Source organism: Medicago sativa, chromosome 8, assembly GCF_051527215.1.
Source record: "Medicago sativa cultivar Bolivia chromosome 8, Bolivia_mono, whole genome shotgun sequence".
Classification (NCBI taxonomy): domain Eukaryota; kingdom Viridiplantae; phylum Streptophyta; class Magnoliopsida; order Fabales; family Fabaceae; genus Medicago; species Medicago sativa.
Window position 1 is genome coordinate 91,621,458 of NC_140756.1, and position 14,596 is coordinate 91,636,053.

At 34.1% G+C, this 14,596-nt stretch overlaps 2 protein-coding genes across 7 annotated transcripts; both read left to right on the forward strand.

Moving 5' to 3' along the window:
• The first annotated feature begins 340 nt into the window (after window positions 1-340).
• LOC146903253 (uncharacterized) lies at window positions 341-5,076 on the forward strand. Its single transcript, XM_085738825.1, has 8 exons — window positions 341-548; window positions 877-1,001; window positions 1,090-1,127; window positions 1,739-1,855; window positions 1,947-2,026; window positions 2,481-2,517; window positions 3,595-3,636; window positions 4,660-5,076. Exons 1-8 carry the CDS (start codon window positions 396-398, stop codon window positions 4,725-4,727), a joined length of 660 nt encoding a protein of 219 aa, XP_085594951.1. The 5' UTR covers window positions 341-395; the 3' UTR covers window positions 4,728-5,076.
• Window positions 5,077-6,226: 1,150 nt separating this feature from the next.
• LOC146903254 (uncharacterized) lies at window positions 6,227-14,172 on the forward strand. 6 transcript variants are annotated; one of them, XR_015023981.1, is made up of 11 exons: window positions 6,227-7,848; window positions 8,040-8,151; window positions 9,615-9,777; window positions 10,091-10,215; window positions 10,306-10,343; window positions 10,767-10,877; window positions 10,969-11,048; window positions 11,342-11,427; window positions 11,508-11,544; window positions 12,474-12,515; window positions 13,799-14,172. XR_015023981.1 is itself a non-coding variant. In XM_085738826.1 (10 exons), the coding sequence occupies exons 3-10, from the start codon at window positions 9,625-9,627 to the stop codon at window positions 13,891-13,893; spliced, it is 681 nt and encodes a 226-aa protein (XP_085594952.1). In that variant the 5' UTR covers window positions 6,227-7,848; window positions 8,040-8,151; window positions 9,615-9,624; the 3' UTR covers window positions 13,894-14,172. The 6 variants fall into 6 exon arrangements, 4 of the variants coding, with proteins under 4 accessions (XP_085594952.1, XP_085594955.1, XP_085594954.1 ...); XR_015023980.1 differs by having other exon boundaries at window positions 11,342-11,544; window positions 13,799-14,063; XM_085738826.1 differs by lacking the exon at window positions 11,342-11,427.
• The last annotated feature ends 424 nt before the right edge of the window (window positions 14,173-14,596 follow it).

The window sequence follows — 14,596 nt, forward strand, 5'->3', positions numbered from 1 at the left end:
GTATAATTGGATACCAATTTTTTTTGAAATAAATTGAATAATTGGATATAACTATATTCATCTCTTCCCTCAAAAAAAAAAAAAAACTATATTCAAGCCCCCCAAAGACTGTTCTAAAAAACTGTTCTTTAAAAAAATGTGAATTTTTTTGTCCATTTTTCTATATATTTCCAACCCCCAAAGCCCTCTCCTCCCTTCCCCTCCAAACTCCCAAACAAAGCCTAAATGTACATGAAAATGAAAATTTGTATAAGATTAATATATTTTTGGGAAACAGAAAAATTCGAAACGATTATTGTAAGTTGGAGTATATATAAATCTTTCAACTGCCGAGTGTGATATTCTCATTTCACGTCCATCTCTCCCACACACCGACTTTCACCAGAAATTTTCTCATGGCCACTGCACCTTCAGCATCATCATCGCCGTCAACGGCTGTCACCGGCGACACAAACAGCCCTCCTCCGCCATCTTCTTCGGCGGTTCCAGATGCTTCCCCTTCTCCGTTTGCCGCCATCGAGTTCCTCACTGTCTGTCACCACCTCAAGGTACGTCTGCATTAATCGCCTTCAAAATTTACTCCTTATTATCTCATAAAGCTGGATCATCAATTCAAGCAACGAATCGCAATAATTGAATGTGTGAAATTGAATGTTGCGAAGATGATCCTTTAATGACATGCTTCCTAAAATGGTTTAGGTATGTATCTAATGTAATATAGTTTTAATTAATCGGTTAGCCTTACACGAACCTAATGAAGATACACGAGCCTAATGAATTGTTCTACTTTGATTTTTGATTTTCAGTTTATTTTTGTGCTTTTAATTAGTTGCTCTTAAACTTGTCTGAATGCTGTGTGATTTTGTTATGAAATAGAAAACAAAGAGAGCAGGATGGGTGAGAAGAGATGTTAAGGATCCAGAATCTGTAGCTGATCACATGTATCGTATGAGTTTGATGGCTCTGATTGCACCAGATGTTCCCGGTCTAGATCGAAACAAGTTAATCCACTTTCCTTTTTTCTTTTAACTGATAACAGCTAAATGAGACTTTAGGTTTTCTGAAACTGGTTTGTTTGTTAATTTTCAGGTGCATAAAAATGGCCATTGTTCATGACATTGCAGAAGGTATACTGATTTGCTCATAATTTGTCTATGTTTGGTAAAACTGGCTATGTATTCTTTTAGTATCATTCACAAATAATATTCGAGACAAGTTTAGATGAAGTCAGTCAGGTGAGTAATAATTTGGTGGAATGTAAATCAACGGGATCTGGAAGTGAGCTAGTGAATAATATTTTGTTGTAAATATTTGTCTAAGCTTCGGTGCTTCACAATGCAATAATATATACTAATACAAAATTTTCTAGATGCTAACAGTTCTGATTAAGCAGCCCTAACAGAAATGAACTGAAACTTAACTACTAACTTTCAGTTATGCCTAGCTGGCATAACTAATAGGGGCTAATACAAAAGGCTCTAGAACACTACAACGTCCAGTGTTAAGTGACAGAGTCTAGGGAAGGTGGATTTATATACTCCTATCATTATAATACTGGGCGTTGAATTGCTTTTGTTATCCCTATTCTGTTTTTGTTAAAAAAGCAATTTTCAGGCTTTCAAAATGGCAGAAGCTTTAACATAGGAGTATCATTTTATCATCATATTTCACTTCACACCCATGCTTCCTACTTGGAACTATAAATTGATTTTGCTTACTTTGGTGCTTTGTTTAATAGCTTTGATTGGGGACATTACCCCCCTGGATGGAGTTTCAAAAGCAGATAAGAGTGAACGAGAACAAGCTGCACTTGAGTATATGTGCAAAATAATTGGAGTAGGAGAAGGATCGAGAGGTGCTTCCTTGTCATTTTGTCGATGAGTTTATTAATGAGAGAATTGAGAAAACTCATGTCTGTTGGTTTTAATTGAATTTTCACACTGAAGGAAAGGAAATTACTGAGTTGTGGATGGACTATGAAGCAAATTCTTCTCCAGAAGCGAAATTTGTCAAGGACCTTGACAAGGTTTGTGGCTTTTGGCCTAATATGTCTTTCTCTAGTTCACATCTGCGCTTTAGCTTTTGGCTGGTGGTTTGGATGGTAGGTTTTGGAGGAAAATGAAAGGAAGTTGAAATTTTTCATTGTTGAAGAGTGTTACACTGTTTATTAAAAAGATCAATGGATTTGACATTTAACTTTAGAGTATAAAAGTCAATATGTAATGTTTTTCCTTTCCTCCTAAACTTATAAAATAAGAGAGATTTTATCCTCCATTCAAACATGTTCCAAGGGATTAAAACTGGAGGGCCTAGGGAGATGAAGGGTGGACAGGATGTCCTATCAATGGGTGTTGAATTAGTACATTGCACGCAAATAATGATAATGCTACATTTTGGTCTGGAGCTAAAGTACCTTGAATTTTTGCCATGTAAACTGCTAGTTAATCTGGTTCCATAATAATAATTTTTGTTCCATACAGGTAGAAATGATACTTCAAGCGCTGGATTATGAAGATGGTGAGTGGATTCTTGAATTTTATCTTTTCTTACATCTTTTCACTTTATTACAATTGTTGATAGTCCTTATCAAACCATTTGAATTGTTTGTCAATCTTTGAATTTGAACATGAATCATCTTCAAGATTAATGTATATGTTAGTAAGAAACTTATGCAAATAATATTGAACTTGGTACATTTTACACTTTTGGCAGTTATAAGTTATAACTAAGATTTACATCTTCAAGTTTACCTGTTTGTTATCTATAGGCTACCGTTAGTGATGAATCATATTACAATAGTAATGGTGATGATTGACAGCTTTGAATATAGTTGTGAATTCATGCAGTTTACTCATGTTTTAGAACTGTTTTATAGGTAGTTTGGTGTCATTTTATGCCATTTGATAGAACTGCTTGTCTTCAATCATCTTCCAAGCATTGATAAAACCTAAGTAGAACATTTAAAAATGTTTTGCACTCTGATGCCCCTCTGGTCTCAATTATACGCAAAAATATATAATTTCACGTTAGAGAAATGATATTTGAACAACCATTTTTAAACAACTTTTGTGATAACTCTCTCTCATATTCTCATTGTACTTTTATTCTCGCTCTTCATTTTTCTCTCCCTAATGTTATTGTCCAATGAGAAGGGAGGAAAAAGGTTGTCACTAAAAGTTGTTTAAAATTGGTTGTCAAAATATCATTCCTCTTCACATTATTGAGAATTTTATTTAATCGTAATACATTTTTAATGTAATAAATAAACAGACAAAGTAATATTATTCTTCAAGCAACCCTTTATTTGATTGAACTTGTTCCATAGGAATAAAAGGGATATTCAGAAAGAAAATCTATGTTAAATGAAGAGTGTTTTAGAAGTAACATGATTAGATAATGCAAAATTACTTGAGATTTGATTGCATTTGAAACTACCAAATATGAGTTCTTTTTCATTTATAATTGTAACGGAAAAGAGTACAATGAAGGGTATGTTGATGATTTCCATCTCCGTTTATAAATTTATTTCTATGCGATGTTTATTTGGTATAGATCTTTATGTTCTGAAATTTGTTTTCTCATGGCTTTGTGCAGAGCAAGGGAAGGATTTGGATGAATTTTTCTGTTCAACTGCTGGTATGATTTTCCGCACCATTTTTATTCCTGCGATAACTTACACATGTTTAACGATCTGAATACTTCAAAAGATAAAGTGTCGACTTAATAATCATTGATCAGAAAACCAATGGTTGAGATTTCAACAACTTTTTAGTTTATCATACACATGTTCTTGTATATTAGCTTATCAACTGTTATTTTTTTAATCAATGGTTATTGCTGCACTTTATCCTCTAAAGTGCATCAATCCTTTGTTTATAACACTACTGAAGCATAATTGCACTTAAAAATATGATTAACTTGTTTATAATCTGAAGCTGAGAAGTGGATCCTAGGCTATATCTGATGGTGTTTGTTAGCAAAAAGTCTATTCCATTTTGATGAGTTTTTTTTATGCGTCTGGAATCTTTTTTGTTGGAGATTGCTGGTTAATTCTGTCTTAGTAGTACCTGCTTCCTACTATGAGATGGAATGTCATTTGGAATCTCTTGATTTGGAGATTGATCCTGCGGTTTTATCTTCCACATATTTTGTTCAGCTGTTTAATAGCTGAGCACTGAAGACAACATGAGGGTGGCAGAAATGAGTAGGAGTGTGGGACATTAGAAGATGAACAGTCATTTGTTGCCAGGGTAAAAGAAATAAATAAGTACACCCATTCTGGAAATGGATGATCTCCATTTCCTCTATCACCATAATTTTAGGGGTATAAACATGATAATGTGATATTTGTTTGCCGTTTTTATACTCTCAAACTTTAGTAATGGTCCATTCTTCTATTGCCACTCACTGATGAAACACGAGGGAAGTTGGGGTGGGTGTGGGATTAGAAATATTACAGGGCAGGTGCAGAGCACTTGCACATAAAAGCAGATAAAAAAAATCATAAACCTGATTATGGTTGATCAAAGAGAACTGACCAGATGATTGCCATCTGTTGATAAAAGAGTTCTGGAAGTAATATTAAGACCTAACAATTAAAATAGTTGTAAAATTTGATCAATGGAAGTTCTTATTGGAGGAAAATTTGACGTTTTGCAGGGAAGTTCCAAACTGAAGTTGGCAAAGCTTGGGCATCAGAGATTGTATCGAGAAGGAGTAATACCTAAATCCCCTTGTCATTCTGATTCAACTCTGGAGTTTATGGATCTCCCTCTCAAGATGGAAGTGGAAAGGGCGAGAGGGTCCTTTTAAAACTCTATCTCAATTGGTTAATGTAGCATGTAGTGTAAATTGGGAATCCGTGGTGACGGAGATCTCTTAACACTGTAAGGCTAAGCTGTACAGATCACCAAAATAGTAGGTGTGCATGAAGCAACATCGAGTAGATGATTTAGCTGTATCGTTGTCTCATATTCATTTGACCTCATTCATGGGGTACTTTCATGAGTTCCATGTGGGTTGGTTTTACTTACATGGAAGTAGGTTTCAATAACCATTGCTTTTGTTGTGCCTTTAGATGTTTTTGGTCGTTATTTTGACTTTGAATGTTCAATCATCTGCTAGTTATGCAATTCCATTAAAAGTTCCCCTTTGGTGGAGCCATGTTCAACCACGAGAACCTTTGGTGCTCCCGCTTAACTATATTTTGTTTTTCTTATTGTTTTTAGGGTTTTTCTATCATGTGCAAGTTTCCACATGTTAAGAAATTTGAAATAATAACTTTGCATTGGAACTTGTACATTTTGTATTTAAAATATAACTTTTTAATAAATAATTACTTGTTTTTCAATAAAAACATGCTATTTTTAGTTGTTTTAACATGTGCAATATTACACATGTTAGACAAATCCTTGTTCTTATAAAACAAATTACACCATCTTGTGCAAAAAATCGCTATGTTCATTGCATAACTAATGTATCTTGTCAATATTATAGATTAGATATAACAATTATTTAATGAATCTAAAAAGTTTTCTTTTTCTTTTGTTTATAAATGTGACCCGATGTGTATATAATAGTTATTAGTCATTACATAATTTTACTCCTACTAAAGCGTCAAACCTAAAGACTCTAAAAAGTGCAAACTGTTTTCCTCAAAAAAAAAAAAAGTGCATAAATGTTAAAAGCAGTAACATATCAGTATCTATAAATTAAGTCCTCAGGACACACAAGTGAAGTTGAATCAATGGCCTTGCAAGGTACCCCATGAACCAAACTCTTTGACTTTGTTTGGAAGTTTGAAGAGGAAGGAAGAATTTTGGAGGTGGAAAATATCAACAGTGCTATATATTGTGAGAAAACTCTCACAATTGTTTCACGACCAACAATTGCCGTGGTATCAAAAAAATAAAACAAATAAAAAATGCTCCACTTACCATACATGCAATTGCTATAATAAAGGAGTTAAGCAGTCGTGACAATTCTTGAAGATTTTTGTCGCTGTAAACAACATTTTCCGAGAAATATATAGAGAAATGGAGAAATCTTACATATTTTTTTTTTTAAAGAGTGTTTTTTAGATAATGATAAACTAATGCTTATGATTCAGGAATCAGATCATATAAACAAGGGGAAAATACATTAACCTCCCCTAAGGTCTACTTAAATGTAATAAACACCCCCCCTATTTTCTTATAAAACACAAACCTCCCCTACCGTTTGTTCAATCCAAAGTCTGTCAATTTATCTTTTCAAAAAGAAACAGAGCACTCATTTGACATGTAGTACCCAGAATCTTCCCGTGTTAAAACTCTATTTTATTCTCTGTTGAATGCTAGGCTGGAATCATTTTCACCCCTCTTTACAAGATTGAGTTGTGACCACACTTTTAACTTCTGCATGTACAAGACATGTTCTAATTCTTGTGTTATCTACCTTCAAAATCTAGCAATTAGTTCCATTTCATTCCACACAACAGGCGCACCAATTATAGTTATGGCATCGATTTTTCCTTCAATTTATAGTTGACTTTTCTTATTTAATGGTTTTTTCTTTTTCTTTTTTCCATTCATTCATTTACATTTTATTTGATAGAAGAAACTGACTCTCAATTTGATGATGTTTCCTTAGCCCAACCTTGAGAACTTCATTTGACCGAAGAAGAAGACACATTTCTTTGACTGTCACAAGACCAATATCTAGGGTTTGATATTTTGATTTGTTGAGTTGGATTTGTTTTTCTTTATAGAAGATTTCAAACTCAATGAGTGTCTACCATTTTTAAAATTTGCTTTCAAAAGCTTCAGGTATCTATCTGTCTCCACTTAGTGAAGTTAAATAACCAACCTTCTCCAAATCCTCTCCATGATACGCAACCCTTGCACCTATATGAAATGTTGACAGAGACTTTGGATTCAAGAAATTGGGAAGAGGATGGGATGGCTGGAAGCATGGAATGATATGCTTAGGGAGTGTTTACCATCGAATTCAAAAAGCTCAAGAGATTTGGACAGGAAACAAAATACCAATTAACCTCATCATATTCTAATTTCACCTCTTAGTTTTAATTAAGGAATTTGTGAAACATGAAAAGGAAATAAAAGAAAATGGATTTCAACTTTGATGAGTGAAAAATCATTAGTTCCGTGGTAGAAATATCTTCAAGGATTTCAACTTCACCTGTTACTATCTTAACGGAAAAATAACGGGGTTAAGAGAGGAGGGAGGTATTTAGTTATTAATAAAAACTTAAGGGAGGTCATTGTCTATTTTAAAACTTGAAGGGGTGTTTGAATCATTTGAAAATAATTCGAGGGAGGTGAGTGTAATTTTCCCTATAAACAATGTAGAATATTATAACAATGTAGAATAAATTTAAAGAATTCATGTAAACAATCAAAAATCCTCATCCAATACAACTTTGTAGTTCCATGACTTAGAAAGGTTTTATATTATTATTATAAGAAAAATTAACCCCTAAAACCCTTCCCAATGTACTCTATTTCTTCGGGGTGCTTCTTCTTTTTTTCCAAAATCCTCTTCTCCCTCAAAATCCTCTCATCCCTTCCACGCTAAACTAGCAAACAAATCCAAATTTTTGTACAAGGCATATTTTAAACGAGTCATTTCCAAAACTAACCTGTTGCGAAATTCTCACCATATTTTACACGAGTCATTTCAAATTTTTTGAATCCTTTCATTCAACTTCAGAAAATTGTTTTCTCGTTCCCTTCTTCTTCTCAATTACTCCATGCAAGTACGATAAACTTATCTCTCTTTTTCCAGTGCTCAATACTTTACTCATTCTTCTATCGCAGAACAAGTTTCTTTCATCTTTTCTTCAACAAGGTATTTTATTTTTCTTTCTATTATCTATTTTTTATTAATTACTATTTTCCTCTTGCTTTTGTTATTCAATTTTCAATAGTTATAAAGATCATAGTGCATTATACCTGTTTGTTTATTTTCTTTTGAAAAAAACAAAAATGTCTTTGTCCATTGCACGGTAAATCACTGAACTGAGTAATGTCTGATTTTAGGGTTTTCTGGAAGCTCAAGAAGCTATGGCAGGTTTGAATCTTCTCAACAGTGTCTCTTGGAGGGTGAAGAGATACCAAGGCTTCGTCGCCAATTCGAAGCTGAATCCTAAAGGTTCTTCTTTCCTTCAGTGTTTTATGTGAATAAGAACTTGAGATTAGATAGATTGCAAGTCTATGGTTTCAATTACGATTGTTAAATGAGCTTGGATATCATATCAAAAGTTATCTCAAAGGGTGAGGGTGCCAAGCAGATTTATACACTCAACAACCTAGGAACCTGCGCAATTTAGGACTCCAAACAAACTACAAACAACTTTCAATACCCACCCTCACGCCTAGTGTGGGCCTGGGTCTAATTCTGACATTACAATCCTTAACCCGGCTCTGATACCATGTTAATTGAACTTGAATCTCATCCCAAAAGCTAACTAAAAGGCTAAGGGTACTCAGACACATTTACACGATATGCTACATGAACAAAAAAGAATATGAGTTAAAATATCATATATAAACTCCAAAATACTTCCAATATCATATATAAACTTCAAGATACTTGAAAAAATGTGTGGGAAGTTGTAAAGTACAAGAATGTGTGTGGCTTTTGGGAATAGTTCCAATTTAATTGGACGGTTACAAAACGAAACCTTAGAATACAAAGTGGTTCACCCTGTAATATCTGACGGGTCACACAAACCGATCCAGTTCTAGTATTGACCCATGTAAAAAACGAAAAAAATAAATCCAATGGGCCATGCAACCCGACTCGGTTTCTGCAAGTGAAACACAAATGTCACAAGTATTGTAAGATACCAGATTGAATCGGAATACATGGGATATGCCGGTGATAGATAGGATATGCTCGTGATACATGGTCATTTGGGATACATACCCTGATATGTATCGTCCATGGCTGTTTTCGTATCGTATCGGGATACGTGGGATACTTACTACACTGACTCAACAACTCAGGAACAGCAATGTGGGACTCCAAACAAACTACAAACAACTTTCAAGGCCTAAGTCCAATTTTGTTAACAATGTAGGGTTTCAGAGAGAAGAACAAAGGAGACGGTTAGGGCTTCATAAGATTACAATGACATGATATGAGTTGCATGATTTGTCAAAAGGATACAAGAGAATATATAATAAATCCACTATAATACCAAACATGCATTAAATTGTAAATTTCTTTCGATCAACATGATTTATGAAAAGTGAATTTTTTCTTATAACAGGAACCAGAGGGAGTATTTAGAAAAAGAATAATAAATATACATGTAAAAATTTGTAAAAAAAATAATATATTTTTGGGAAACGTAAATATTCCAAACGAGTCTTGTAAGTTGGAGTATATTTTGTCCCCGTGAGCATAGCTCAGTTGGCAGGGACATGCATTGTTATATGCAGGGGCCGGGGTTCGAACCCCGGACACCCCACTTATTCACCTTGAAAAAGGTGAATTCTAGCCACTAGGCTACTTGAAAAAGAAAAAAAAAGTTGGAGTATATTTTCTTTCAACTGCCCAATGTGATATTCACATCCATTTCTCCTTACACACACACCGGCTTTCACCAGGAATCATCACATGGCTGCTGCACCTTCATCACCATCATCGCCGTCATCGGCTGTCAGCACCAGCACCAATACCACTCCTCAGCCATCATCTTTGGTGGTCCCCGACTCTTCCCCTTCTCCTTCCTCCGCCATCGATTTCCTCACTATCTGTCACTTCCTCAAGGTACGTCTCCATAAATCACCTTAATTTACTTCTTAGTTTCTCATAAGCGCTGGATCATTAATTCAAGAAACAAAGCACAACAGTTTTATGTGCAAAATTGAATGTTACGATGATGTTCATTTAAGGTAGCTTATTAAAAACCTAAAATGGTTTAGGTATGTAATTTAGTTTTATTAGGTTAGAGATACATGATCTTAATGAAGATCGATCGCGATTGTGCTACTTTGATTTTCAATTTTCGATTTCTTTTTGGTCTTGTAATTTGTTGCTCTTTAAACTTGTTTGAATGCTGTGTGATTTTGGTATGAAATAGACAACAAAGAGAGCTGGATGGGTGAGAAGAGATGTTGAGAATCCAGAATCTCTAGCCGATCATATGTATCAGATGAGTTTGATGGCTTTGATTGCACCAGATGTTCCTGGTCTAGATCGAAACAAGTTAGTCCACTTTATTTACTATTATTTTTTCCGATAACAGCCAAATGAGAATTTAGGTTATCTGAAATTGGTTTGTTTTTTGATTTTCAGGTGCATAAAAATGGCTATTGTGCATGACATTGCAGAAGGTATGCTGAGTTTCTCTGTTTAATCTGTCTATGTCTAGTAAAAATAGCTATGTATTCTTTAAGTATTGTTCGCAAATAATATTCAAGAGAAGTTTTGTTGAAGTCAGTCAGGGGAATAATTTGGTGGAGTGTAAATCAGTGGAATCTGTAAGAGACCGAGTGAATACAAGGGTGAGTTTAGATGTGTTACCGGTAATTGTTGTAAACGGTAACCTTGACAATGAAAGTTTGCACAGAAAGTAGTAAACCAGCATACACTAGCCACTTTGCTGTTTCTGTGTTACTTTTCGTGAGAAGTTGACAGTAACATAGGAGTATCATTTTATCATCATAGGAGTATCATTTTATCATCATATTTCTCACCCATGCTTCCTCCTTGGAACTATAAATTGATTTTGCTTACTTTGGTGCTTTGTTTAATAGCTTTGATTGGGGACATTACCCCCCTGGATGGAGTTTCAAAAGCAGATAAGAGCCGAGAAGCTGCACTTGAGTATATATGCGAAATACTTGGAGTAGGAGAAGGATCGAGAGGTGCTTCCTTGTCATTTTGTCGATGAGTTTATTAATGAGAGAATTGAGAAAACTCACGTCTCTTGGTTTTAATTGAATTTTCATACTGAAGGAAAGGAAATCACTGAGCTGTGGGTGGACTATGAAGCAAATTCTTCTCCAGAAGCAAAATTTGTCAAGGACCTTGACAAGGTTTGTGGTTTTTTGCCTAATCTGTCTTTCAGTTGTTCACTTCTGCGCTTTACCTGTTGGCTGGTGGTTTGGATGTTAGGTTTTGGAGGAAAATGAATGGAAGGTGAAATTTTTCATTGTTGAAGAGAGTTACACTGTTTATAAAAATGATCAATGGATTTGACAATAATAAACTTTTGAGTATAAAGTTTTTATGTCATTTTTTTCCTTTCCTCCTAAACTTATTAAATTAGAGAAATTTTATCATCCATTCAAACATGTTCTAAGGGATTTATTTCAACTGGCAGGCCTAGGGAGATGAGATGAAGGGGGACAGTATGTCCTATCAAGGGCCGTTGTATTGGTACATGCAAGCAAATAACGATAATGCCACATTTTGGTATGGAGCTAAAGTTCCTTGAATATTTGCCATGTAAACTGCTATTACTCTGGTTCTATAATAATTTTTGATCCATGCAGGTAGAAATGATACTTCAAGCCCTGAATTATGACGATGGTGAGTGGATTCTTGAATTTTATCTTTTCTTACATCTTTTCACTTTATTACAATAGTATGCAGGCCTTATCAAACCATTTGAATTGTTTGTCAATCTTTGAACATTAATGATCTTCAAGATTAATGTATATTTTAGTAAGAAACTTATGCAAATAATATTGAACTTAGTACATTTTACAGTTCTGGCAGTTATAACTAAGATTTACATCTTCAAGTTTCCTTGTTTGATATCCATAGGCTACCGTCATTCATGGATCATATGACAGTAGTGATGATGATGATTAACAGCTCTGAATTTAGTTGTACATTCATGTATTTCACTCGTGTTTTCGAACTGTTTTTTAGGTAGTTTGGTGTCATGTTATGCCATTTAATAGAATTGCTTTGCCTTCCATTAGCTTCCATCCAACCATTGATAAAACCCAAGTAGAATACATTTATCAATGTTTTGAATTCTGGTGCATGATGTATGCATAGTTTAACGATTTATATTTGTATGATACTCCCCCTGGTTTGGTTCTACGCAAAAATACCTAATTTCATATTAATTAAGAATTTTATTTAATTATAATACATTTTTAATTTTTAATGTAATAAATAAACAAACGAAGTAATATTATTCTTCTAGCAACCCTTCTTGGGAACTTGCTCCATAGTAATAAAAGGGATACTGGGAAATAAAATCTATATTACTTGAATTGTTGTAGAAATAACATGATTAGATAATGTGAAATTACTTGAGATTTGTTTGTTTTTAATTTACCAAACAAGTTCTTTTTTGTTTATATTTGAGATTGAAAAGAGTACAAAGAATGGAATGGAGGGGTATGTTGGTGATTGCCATCTTCGTTCATAAATTTATTTCTACGTGATATCCATTTTGTATAGATCTTTATGTTCTGAAATTTGTTCTCTTATGGCTTTGTCAGCTCAGGGGAAGGATTTGGATGAAATTTTCCGTTCAACTGCTGGTATGATTTTCCGCCCCGTCTTTTATGATCTAACTACTTCAAAAGATAACTTGTTCACTTATAATCATTATCAAAAACAAGTGGTTGAGATTTCAACAACTTTTTTGTTTATCGTACACATGTTCTTGTTTTTTGTGCTTATCAGCTGTTAATTTTAGTCAGTGGTTATTGCTGCAGTTTATCCTCCATAGTAAAGCAATTCTTTGTTTGAATATTTCTTGATTGGTTAGGTATACACTAGATACCTATGATGCAAGTATAATACTACTGTAACATAATTAACTATCACATAATAGAAGCCTGGTAAAGCCGAGTTATAGTTGATAATGAAAGTCTACACTTGAAAGTTTGATTAAATTGTTTATAATCTGAAGCTGAGAAGTGGATCCTAGGCTAAATATGCAGTGTTTGTTATAAAAAAAATTAACTCCATTTCAATTTTTTTTCTTATCTGGCTGGAATCTTTCTGTGGGAGATTACTGGTTAATTATGCCTTAGATAGTACCTAGTTCCTATCGTGAGATGGAATGTCATTGGACATATTTTGTTCAGCTGGTTAATAGTTGACAACTGAAGACATGATGAGGGGGTAGAAATGAGTAGTAGTGTAGGACATTAGAAGATGAACGGTCATTTGTTGCCAAAGTAAAAAAATAATAAAGCACACCGATTCCAGAAATGGGTGCTCTCCATTTCCTCTATTACCATAATTTGGGGAAATTTCTCAAAAGCCAATTGCTTAAAATTCCAGGAAAAAAACCATCGGAAGCTAGGTTCTGACACAGTTATAAGCAAAAAAAAAATGCCTATCGGAAGTTACGTTTTGATAGATTGAGCAACCCAGGGGCCTCTTGAGCAATGCTCTAATTTTGGGAGTATAAACATGATAGTGCGATATTTGTTTGCCTTTTTTATACACTCAAACTTTAGTAGTGGAGAGGATCCATTCTCCTATTGGCACTCACTCGTGAAACAAGAAATGGATCATAAAACTGATGATGATTGATCAAAGAGGAGTATAAACATGATAGTGCGATATTTGTTTGCCTTTTTTATACACTCAAACTTTAGTAGTGGAGAGGATCCATTCTCCTATTGGCACTCACTCGTGAAACAAGAAATGGATCATAAAACTGATGATGATTGATCAAAGAGAAGTGTCAGATGATTTGAGTCTGTTGATAAAAGGGTTCTAGAAATAAATATTCAAGAACAACTTTAAATATAATTGTATAATTTGATTAATGGAAGTACTTATTGGAGGGAAATTTGACGTTTTGCAGGGAAGTTCCAAACTGAAATCGGCAAAGCTTGGGCTTCGGAGATTGTATCGAGAAGGAATTACACCTCGAGAGGAATAATCCCCTTGCCATTCTAATTCAACTCTGGAGTTTATGGATCTCCCTCTCGAATAGGAAGTGTAAAGGGTGAGGGGATTCCTTTAAAAGTTTGTATCTCAACATTTAGTAGATTTCTTAACACCTGTAAAGATCACCAATATAGCAGGTGTGAATAAAACAATATTTGGTAGGTGATTTACCTGGATTTCTTGTATTAATATACATTCCTACCTTGTCTCATATTCATTAAATTTAAACCTCATTGGTATGAGATGACTGAAAGTATTGGACCTTAAAAAGATGAATTTCTTGAGTTCCATGCAGGTTGGTTTTAGTTACATGGGGGAGTAGGTTTTGATAACTATTGTTTTAGTTGTGCCTGTAGATATTTCCGTCGTTATTTTGACCTTGAATGTTCAATCAACAGTTTCGGTTATGCACTTCAAACTTTTGGTTAAAGTGGATCAAGAGAAAGTGGTCCCTCAATCCTGTGTTTGATTTATGTCCCCCCAAATGTCAATTTTTTCTATGTTTAAATAATAAATTATAGCTTATCTTAAAAAAGCGATGATGATAATTACCCACCAACGAGCTCAACAAGGTTGTTAAATCTGAGAGTGAATAAGGATGGTGCTGAAAAATTTCAACAAGTGGTCAAAACTTCATATTATATATTATTTTGGGTTTGCAGTTTTAGGCTTTATTTTACAGAATTTGCACGTTTACATTTTTTATTTTTTT